This window comes from Belonocnema kinseyi, chromosome 9 (genome assembly GCF_010883055.1).
Source record: "Belonocnema kinseyi isolate 2016_QV_RU_SX_M_011 chromosome 9, B_treatae_v1, whole genome shotgun sequence".
Classification (NCBI taxonomy): domain Eukaryota; kingdom Metazoa; phylum Arthropoda; class Insecta; order Hymenoptera; family Cynipidae; genus Belonocnema; species Belonocnema kinseyi.
This window is the reverse complement of record NC_046665.1, coordinates 81,585,307-81,596,520: the sequence shown is the minus strand read 5'-3', so window position 1 is coordinate 81,596,520 and position 11,214 is coordinate 81,585,307. Positions and strand designations below refer to the sequence as shown.

Genomic DNA, 11,214 nt, shown 5'->3' with positions numbered 1-11,214 from the left:
ATATTTTTCTCCCGTCAAATTCTTTAAATTCCGATTACTCACCCGGATATGGACCGGAAGGTGAAACATTATCCTTCCCTCCCTTTCCATCTTTACTTCCGCCTCCTGAAACAAGATAAAATATCCTATGTTAGAAAAAACACTTTCTGGCTTCCTAATTTTCTAAGATAAAACATTCAGGATGAATAAAAATAAACATCGAGAAATGAAGAACATGGAGACAATAAAAATAGGAATCAGACTTAAAACTAACACAATCGTGTGATTCGATTCTAAACCTAAATAAGTGCTTTTATGAGAAGTATAGATTTTTGGGTAAAGTAGGCAATACTCTGATAAATTAATTTAAAAATTTCTTTAAACAGCAAATTCTTAAATTCCGTTTTTTTTTTTTAATTTAATGATTATATTCAATTCATATTTTTCATTACAGGGCGTATTTATCAGAGCACTTGATGACTTTTTTCTCTCATTTCACAGATGCTTATTGGATGAGGGAGAATGTAAGCATGCGCAGATTCTATATTGCACATTTCATGCATCGTGGCTTTGTGTAAAATAACTCTGTTGAGCAATGTGCAAGAGTATCAGTTGCCCGGAAGCTGTTGATATGCAAGAGATCTGTGAAAAAAAGATAAGATGAGTCTCAGGGTCTCACGTAGAGGAAAATCAAAATATCAAAGCAAAAGTGGTTTAAAAATTAATAAAAAGTTATTATAAGTCATCAACTTTTGCAACGCTTCAAGTATGGTTAATTTCTAATATTTATAAACTATCAACATTAAATGAATTATTGTCACAATAATCCAGTAACCAAAATTGAATAAATTAAATTATAATTCATTCCATTTTACAATTAACACTGTAGGCAATATTTAAAAATTCCTGATGACGAATCAATCAAGTCGAGAATTACAGTAAAAAATGTTAATTGTACCAAAAACAATGAATTGTTTACTCTGTTTATATAAGAAATAATTTGTTGATATAAGGAATACAACTCTCTTATTTTAGATTAGTGAAATTCTGTTAACTTTCTAAATCTAAATGAGTAAAATCTCACTGATGAGACAGAAATATCTACTTGAAAAGTATTAATGAGCCAGTTTTTTTACAGATATACATTCTAGCGGCCGTTAAAAACACCAGGAACGCTATTTTAATTACTTTTTCCACCGTTCTCCTTCTCCCAGTCAAAATTTGTTTCTCCGATTTAATTTGATAAAAGCCTAAATTTAAATTGAAAACACACAAATATAATATTATAACAGATTTCTCAGCCCAAAATGCTCTTAAAACAGGGGAAATAGGGTAATAATTTTTTTAAAACAAAAATGAATGACTTTTCAACGAAAGAGTTGAATCTTTCACAATATAATGAAATTTTCAACTAAAATTATGAATCTTTAATAGAAAAAATGCATTTTTAACAAAGAAATTGAACTCTTAATCAAGTTCTTAATCAAGTAGGTGAGTTTTCAATAAAAAGTTAAATTTTAACTCAAAACTTAAATTCTTAAACCAAAACATTAATTTTTAAACAAACAGTTGCACTTTTAATAAAAAAAAGATAACATTCCTACCAAAACAGATGCATTTTCAAATAAGAAAGATTTTTCATTAAAAAGACAAAAGAAATATTAACCAAATTCTTGAATCTTAAACGAAAAAGGATTCATTTTCAACCAAAAAATGGAATAATTAAATCTGTAGTTCAAAAAATTGATCTTAATAAAATGAATATGTAACAAAGAAGTTTAACTTGTAACAACGCTTTCGACCAAGTATATAGTTGAATTTTCAATAAAAAGAATAAATTTTCTACAAAAAAAGACGAATTTCCATAAAAATATATACATTTTTAAACAAACAGTTGAATTTGTATATACAAACAATCTTTCAACGATAATTGAAAAAGTTAAATTTGTAGTTAAAGAAATTAATTTCCAAAAAAATAGTTCAATTTTTAAACAAAGGAACAGTTCTTCAACTAATGAAATTGTTTTTTTTTACAAAGAGCAATTCATAAAATACAAGATACGTCCATGGGGGGGGGGGGTGGAATCTGTCAAAGTATGTATCACATATTTTGCGAATGGCCCCCAGTGAAAAATTCAATACTTAAACTGTCAACTAAAAACACTTTTAAAAAAATTTTAATTTTAGTATAATAATAGTATAGTATAGTAGACTTGTTAATTGAAAACTATCTTTCAACGAAAAATGTTTGCTTCTTTCTCAAGGGAAAGTTTAATGGAAATAGGGAAAAAGGAGGAATTCTTTAAAAAAAAGGGGAAGAGGGCAATAGGGGAACGAGTGTGAAAAGTCTGCATTTAGATCCTTTATTTCTACAATAAAATCACTCATTTTAATGTTGTCAACCATTTAAAAAATTGTTATTCAGATTTATATTCTCGATGTGTGGCGCCACATTTTGTGTTAATCCCTCCCTACAATACATCACAAATCACCACAAAAAATGTTACCCCACGCCCATGGCAGTATGACGCATTTTTTAAACAGCCTCATAGTTAACACCACCCATGGTACTTCGTAAAGATGTTTACACGATTGTGCTGATATTTATGATTACGTCGGCATTTTTAGGTAAACATATTCACTATACATACAGTCCACCCCAAAATTGAGTAATTCTTAAAATGATTAACATAAAACTGAGAAAGATGTTGTGATTGTTGATTGGAATTGATTTGATATGAAATATTATAGCTTATTTAACAAAAAAACAGTTTGTATTTTTAGAATCGCTATACACTTTCATATCACATGTAATTTAAATGAGTGCTTTCACTGTTTCAATTTTTAACAATACTTTTCTCTTAAACAAGGCAACAGAAAAAAAATAAAAGGTACTCAGAGTTTAGTTTTAAATTAACTATTGAAAAATTATTTTATCTCAAATTTCGAAACAATCCTATTGCAGCTTTTGCTTAGAATTGAAGCTCAAAAGCACAAAAATCCAAATTTACTTATATAAGAGAAATAGATTTTATCATTTGCGTTAGAGGTCATATACATAATGGTAGTAGATATGGGCAATTTTCCTGATAAAATAAAGAACATTATGGTTTCAACATTTGTTGGAAGAAACGTTTATTTAGTTCATGAAAAATAACGGAATCATTCTAAATAAAGATTTCTTTGGATAGTGAATTTCTGATTTGCAAAATCCAGTGATTCATACTACACACATTAATATAATATTGTATTAAATCATTATTATTGTTAGATTAAGCTTCTGAAAAAAAGGTACAAGAAAATTTTTTATTTCAATTTTTCAAATTTTGTAAACGATGCTCGTATTCTCGTTGGTCAGTGACAGCTACACTGAGAGACCTTTCGTTAGAATTAATGAAATAAATGAATTAGACTTTAGTATAATATCGTTCCAGAATAGGGAAAACCGAGGTTTTATTATATTTATTCGTAATTTATTACCAAGGTTTAAAATTATCATGCGAGTATTTAAAGCACGAAGACAACAAAGTAGTATTCTAAATACGAAATATTATGAATCTCCATTTCAAGAATTAACACTATCAAAAAATGATATTCTTTTTAATGAGTTTTCGAAGCATAATTTGAATAAAAAGAATAGTGAATATCATAATGTAGAAAAGATTATTTTGAAAATTAATATTGTTATTATGAAGTTGACCGAAATCTGAGACGCATAGCAAACTATGAAATCATTATTCTTAATTTTTCATATTGTTTCGTTTGAGAATCCTCCTCGATTGTTTCCGCCATTTTCCGATCGAGCCAAAAGTCTATGATTCACAATATTTAAAATAAAAGTTAACTCCTTCTATTTTAAATTCATTTATTTAATATTATATTTAAAACATTTGGCATTGTTTATCAGGAAATTTATACACTAACATAATAGATTTAATTCAATGAGTACCCGTGTAGCAATTTCCCCGATTGACCCTGATACAACAAGGTTTCTGGTCGGATCCCGGTCGGGCTACCCCTGGCTGGGTTTCATGGACAGGAACCGGGCGGGAGCCGGTCGGGCTACATTTTTCTCGAATCACGTAGTCCAGGGCCGGCCGGTTACTGGCCGGACCAACCCTGGTTATATCCCATAGTCGGGAGCCGGCTGGACATTGGTCAGGTTAATGTTTTTGTAGAAATTACACATTTTTTAAGAGCCGTGATATTATCAAACACATAATTATGGATGCTAAATGAATTATTACTTGAAAATTATAATTTAAAGATGTATTAGATCAGTGAAACAAAAATGAGCTTTTTTAAATTCTTAAAAAAAAAAACATTAATTTTTTTTCGAATAATTTAACATTTTAAATTAAACTGTTATCGATTCTGCTATGTGCAACAACAGAAATGATACAATTTTTATAAACTTCTCTATATTCAGACAATGTTTAGCCTGTACAATTTCAAATTTACCGCCATATATAGAGCCTGCTGTGTCTGTCGTCTGCATAGACACTCAGTAATTTTCAGTTTTGCACCTGGAACGAGTATACTCCTTGCACTAACGTCGCGTCGGCTCTTCGAAGTTCGCAAATAAAATCGAGACTCGTGGATAAAATCAACCTTATTTCAGTAATTAGTTTGAAACCCCCACTTACAGCGTGAATAATTATTATTTTAAATTAAAATATAGTCTTGTGTATACAGTTTTTACTTTCTTCCTTCCTAACCTTAAATCACCACGTGGTTTCCAAATTGCTATGAGATTCTATCATAAGGGAATAAAATTCGACTCCAATTTTCTTGCTAGAATTGTTTCACTTGATTTGACTTTTAAAGTTCACCGTAATTTTACGATGAGCCTTAAAAGACAAAACAAGTTAACAATTTCTCGCCTGAAGCAAGATTTCTTAACCGCTTTTTGGCCGGATTACTCGACCGGATCCCGGCCGGTATTGAAGCCGGGACCTGACCAGTTTACCGTGACGTTTTTAGCCGAATCCCTTCCGGATTCCCCGACCAGCGCCCGGGTTACAGCGGGGCTATCCGGCTGGGACCCAGCTGGATCCCTGATTGGATTCGTACACGGGTACAATGTGTAAAATATAACATCTAAATACACTGAAGTTTATTATACTGAGTTACTGAGATATCAAATTAGAGAATGTTATTCATACAAGAATATTATCAGTTCCGTTAAAAGATGTATTTTATAAAAAATCAATTTAATCATTGAAAATCATAATGCCCTGAGTTTTCAAGCGACGCCACTTAGCCGAAATTTTTACCAAATACTCCATAATGTAAGTTAGCCGTGGGGTTTAGTTGTTAGAGAATGCGTTAGGGCTTTAGATAAGTTAGGTTCGAATCTCGACGCAGCCGTTCGGATTTTTCATAGCGATTATGCGTGCGATTATGTATATAGTGGATAAATTAAGTATAAAATAAAAAAATATAAAAATTGTACCCGTGTTTCTGTATTTAGTTGTATTTAATTTGTGTATTTAGTTCCTCCTTCTGAAGGCTAAATCTTTTGGTGGAGTGAGTTATTTTTCATACAGTCGTTTGAGATTCTCATATGCTTTGTATGGCAACTACAAACGATATTTTTCACTCTTTCAACCACTATATGAAATTTGATACGCGAAACCTGTTTTTAAATGATATTATATTAAATTCTCATTCATCTTTATCATTTATTCTAACAAAAAATCTCTCAGTGTATTTTGTGTAAATTTCTATAAATAAATAAAGCATTTACCGAAATCATTGGGAAGTTTTCTCGGAATTACTTTTGGGAAAATTTCATAAACATTTGAAAATTTACCGAAATCGTTATGGAATTTTCATGAAGTTCTTTTGATGAGAATTTCCAAAATCCCTGACAAATTTACCAAGATGAGTAGGGAATTTTTCCTACAATTATTTCTGAATAAATTACCGAATTCGGGTTTATTGCATCCCGTAAATTTTCGAGAATTTTCCCAAAAAATTCTTTACAGTGTCGATTTTATAAAGCAGCATGAAAATTCGATTACTTTTGATATTGACTATACGTAGAGTACGTTCTTAATATTATGTTCACCTTTCCAATAGGTAATAAATAAGTCACTTTTGGGTTCTCTGATTTGTGCATTAAGCATAAATATACAAGATTGGAGAAAGCGATTAACAAAATACAAATACCTCTGGGAAACATCCGTCACTTCTCCAATCAACCTTACTGAAGAACAACATTGCCAGTGATATAGCAATATTTATTAGAATATTCATCAGTTACACTGTTCAGGAAATTTTCCATTTGCTAATTACCATTATTTAGAGAAGATGAAGATCATCGCCCTGTTTTTTACCTTAGCGGTTTTGTTCAACACTATTGGTAAATATAATAATATATCTATGATTTTAACTGCATTTTTAAATGCAGCATATTACTTTTTATAACAAATTGTTTAAATTACAAAGCCTTTTTCTCCCTATAAAAAAACTCGGCGTCGAAAATGAAGTTATTCCCAATGTGTATATTTTTTTATACTTAAACAAATCGTAATAATATTTTATTATTTTTTAGAATTACCATTGGACGTAATTTTTTTCGCAAATTTGCATTCGCCTTAATTTTTTTTTGTCATGATATCATATAATAATTAGGATAAATGTTAATTATGGCAAATAGTATTATGGAAACATAAAAGTTGTTCCAAAAGATAATTTAGAAAAATAAAAATAGGGTTAAATCGTAATTCGGAAAAATGAAAAAGATGACAAATGGCAATACGAAAAAATGAAGCTTATGCCTAACAGTAATATGAATAATAAGAATGAGTAAAGAGGGTAATTCGGAACACTGTGGCTACACGTGCCAAAATATTCGTTGGTGATTCTTTCTGTAACGAAAAATTCGAGAATCGACATTTTTGAAACAACTTAGTTATATAGAGCCTCTATATAAATAATTCATTCTTTATATAGAGTTTATAGAGTTATAGAGTTTATATTCATTCAGTCTGCGAAATTATTCTTATATTATGGACATTTTAGGCAAAAAATGTAGAAATTTATGCGGAAATGGCCTATCCGGATAAGTATGTGAAAAATGCCCGTGAGCCTTATCCAACCTGCATTGTTTCTATATTTACGTTACACAAAGAAAACTCTTCCCTGAAGAGTTTAGCCTTTTGACGTGGAAGATTACCTTTCAAGATCACGTTTATGATTTTACAGTTTTTTGCGTATATCTCGGATTACTTTTAACGGATTTTAATCAACCTGGGGTAAAATTAAAAATCTCTTAAAAATACACCTACTAAATTTTTAAAATAATTTTTAGGTCGAAATTCCAATTTTGACAGGCATTCAATTATTTTAAGCTGAAATTACACGAAAAAATGCATAAATTAGCAAAAAAATTCTAACAGTTTGCTTACATATTAGGTATTAATTATGATTTTTTTTAGATTTTTTGATGTAGTGAAACATGGCAGAAAAAATTGAAAAACATACTTTCATACGATTATCGGACATCAAATAATTTGCATGAGTATTACAAAAATTATTCGATTGATTTTTTCACCATTTTCAATAAAAATAGTCGTCTAGAAAGTTCCCAAAACTTCTGACACTGACCAAATATTTTTCTACACGAAATTGTCCTAATTGCCATATATTTTGCAGTGTATAAAGACACTGGAGCTTACCAATTACTTTAGTATATACGACTTATGATTTTCTTTAAAGAACACAATTTTTGTTTTATTCAAGTTAATTTTAAGGTCCATTTTATTCATACTCGTATTTAGTTTGCGCAACATTCTTTGCAAGTCTGCGATTGACTCTGCCATAACAACCTTATCATCTGCGAACGCTAACCCACGCACCACCACTGACCCGACCTTCTTTGTCGAAGGAGGGCCATTCATTGATGCTTGGCCATGTGAATAATTAAATGGTAATCAAGTTTATAATCAAATCATTGAATTTTTAAGAGAAAAAATCGAATTTTAAAATAAACAATGAAATTTTGAACCAAAACGGTGACTTTTAAAAAAATTGTTGAATTAACAACAAAATAATTAAATTTTGAACCGAATAATAAAACTTATAAGAAAAAAAATTCTTAGCAAAAAATGGTATAGTATAGATATTTTTTAACGTGAGCGGGGCGATAATCGTGGGGTTCGATTCCTGCCTCGCACTCTGGAAGAGCCTCGGCAGCCCATGCGGTGTACACTAGACTAGCAAGGGGGTTGTTCATCTCCGGAGAGTCGTGGGACCGGTACTCAAGAGAAAAAGGTTTCCTCTAAGCACTTTAAGCTGTTGCTCTTGGTGGTTCGGATCTCACCTTAAACTGTAGGTCCCCCTCCCACCACCAAGTAAGTGTGTGGGGTGTGTATAAAGGAATAGGGAGGAAGTTAGAAGAAAAATTCAAATCCTCAGGGGACACATTCGAAGCTTCCATTCCATTCCAACTACTTTTTAACGGAGAATAATGAACATTAAATCAAAATAGTTGGATTTTCTTATCAGTTCGCATTTCTTTAATACTTTTAAAAAATAAGGTAGAAAACTGAAAAATGTGATTCAAAAATCTAGTCCATTTCCCATTATACGGGTAAGTTTTCGAAAAAAATGAAAAAAAGAAGTACTTGTTATTAATTCTTAGTAAAGAAAAGTTTGGTCACCTTTTAGCAAAGATTCAAGGAATAATATGTACCCAATAACTTTTAAATTACTTCCCGCGCCATACTTCTGTATTGTGCCCTGAACATGCTCCAAAAAATGTAAAGTAGCAATGTTATGCAAAATTCATACTAAAAACGGTATTCAGAAGAAAAATCTCAATTAATTATTCACATGGACAAGTGCCTAAAAATGGTTCTCTTTGATGAAAGTGTGGATCTCGGGACAGTGAGGGTGTATGGGTCAACGTTCGCAGATGATAAGGTTATTATGGCAGAGTCAATCGAAGATTAGCAAAGAATATGTTGAGCGAACTGAATAAAAGTATGAAGAACGCGGACCTTAAAATTAACTTAAATAAACAAAAATTATGGTCTTCAAAGGAAATCATAAATCGTATATTACTAAAGAAATTGATAAGTTCCATTGGCCTTATAAACTGCAAAAGTTATATCAATTAGGATAATTTTGTGTAGGAAAATATTTTGAAAGTGTCAGAAGTTTGGGGAACATTCTAGACGACTATTTTGATTGCCAATGGTTAAAAAGTCACTTGTATAATTCTGTTAGTAGTCATGTAAGAGGTCTTCGAAGTCTGATATTCGTATGAATGTAAGTTTTTCAATTTTTGTACCATGTTCCATCAATTCATAAAATCTTAAAAAATTCACAATAAATACTTGATATGCAATCAAGCTGTGTCATTTTTTTCGCTAATGTATGTTTATTTTTGTTTTCGAGAAAATTCGACTTAAAATATTTGAATGACTGTCAAAATGTGGATTTCGCAACAAAGATTGTTGAAAACATTTAATAAATGTGTTTTTAAGAGATTTTTGAGTTGAGGATAGGTTGATTAAAATCTTTCAAAAACCATCCGATGTGTACGTAAAAACTAAGAAACCATAAACGTGACCTTGAAAGGTCATCTTCAAGATTAAAAGCCTGACCTCTTTAGGACAGAGTTTTCTTTTTGTAACGTACTCATATAGGTTCAAGCCTGGTTATATTAGGCTCAAGAGTACTTTCCACATACTTGTCCTGCTAGGCCCTTTCTGACTATTTGTAACATACTACGGTTTTACCACTTATAGATAGTACATTTAATTTATATGGATTGAAATAAATAATTAATCAGCCTCGAATAGTAAGCATGCTAAAACCATTGTATGCTCTAATTTGTTTAAATAAATGGTTAAATTTATGCATGTAATAATCGATAAAAGTCGATTAAAGCAAAGAGCGAACAAACATGTCCAGTCAATGACGTTTGTCCAGTTAATGACGCGAAACGTAATATCAATTCAAAAATCATTTTCAACATTACTGACATTTCCTAAGTTAGTATCCGCTACCTTAACACCGTCACGTGTTATTCAGTATTTTACGTAATTTATTACAGAATTTATTGTAAATATTATGAATCCAATCGATGACGATTATTTTATGACTTGCTTAAATTCGCTGCTTGACACGTATTATAAAGTAAAAGTGCTGAATGCAGCACTAGACCAGTTGATTTGCAAATTGGTCAACACACGAAAATCAAATTTATCAATCCTAATGTGCAGGCAATGCTTAAATGTGCATTTATCGAAAATATCTACTTGTTACTAATAGTCCAATCAATGACATACAAATCTGGGTGCAATATCTAACGTATGATAAAAAGGGATTCAATATTTTTTAAAGATTAAAATTTAGATTCTCTTAAAAATACTGAATCACGCAATATTATCACGTCAAAAATAATTATATTATATGAATGGTTTTAGTAGAAAACATAAGTTTTAATTTGGAAACAGATCAAAGAACAGTTCATTTGATGACGATTCAAATAAAAAATAAGTTAAATAAACATTAGAAAAAAGAAAATTTCGGGAATATTCATAAGCTTCACGTTGACACATGTGTATTATTTTGTTAGAATATATACTGAGAAAAATAAATTATACCGTTTATTTATTTGCTCTCTAAATCAGAATCAGCGAAAGTTCACTAATTCTCAGCTATAAGTATACCACTGATTCAATTAGGTTATATAGGCTGACGAATCAATGGGATTTGACCGTTAGAGGGCGAAACATCCCCTGATTCATCAGCGCATATACACTGATTGAATCAGTCGTATGTACTCATAGCTGAGAATCAGAAAACTTTCGCTGATTCAGATTCAAAGAGTCGATTAAAAAATTTAGAAGAGGAATATAAAGATATTAAGCCGTATAATCTGGATGTTAATGTTTTAAATCCTGGATTATAAAATTCTCGAATAAAAATGTTTCAACTTGAGTTCGACTTGAATTGCTCCCAATCAAGACATGCTGAAGTCGAAAAATTCGACTTGAGCATTTCTCAGTTTTGAAATGGAGCCAGACTTCAATTTATGTCTTGGATTCAAGTTTTTTATGTCTTGAAGACATAAATTTATCTCTTGAATCAAATTACTATGACTCCAATACGAGCGGCTTATAACTTCGAATGTATACCTGCCCTAACAAAAAGGGTCATTCTGACTATCATAAAAGCTAATCTTTGTTAGTGATTAAACAATCTTGTATATTTTTA

At 30.7% G+C, this 11,214-nt stretch overlaps 1 protein-coding gene and 1 long non-coding RNA gene across 5 annotated transcripts in view; one reads left to right on the top strand and one right to left on the bottom strand.

Annotated features, from left to right (window-relative positions):
* Positions 1–11,214, bottom strand: part of LOC117179282 — a 298,303-nt gene that overhangs the window by 19,733 nt on the left and 267,356 nt on the right. For all 4 annotated transcript variants that reach the window (XM_033370926.1, XM_033370929.1, XM_033370928.1 and 1 more), the window contains one exon: positions 43–105. In XM_033370926.1, coding sequence (XP_033226817.1) covers positions 43–105 — 63 coding nt within the window. The remainder of the gene's footprint in view (positions 1–42; positions 106–11,214) is intronic.
* Positions 593–11,214, top strand: part of LOC117179284 — an 11,510-nt gene continuing 888 nt past the window's right edge. Inside the window, exons 1-3 of the long non-coding RNA XR_004467897.1 lie at positions 593–745; positions 2,405–2,607; positions 6,064–6,346. This is a non-coding gene — a long non-coding RNA (uncharacterized LOC117179284). The remainder of the gene's footprint in view (positions 746–2,404; positions 2,608–6,063; positions 6,347–11,214) is intronic.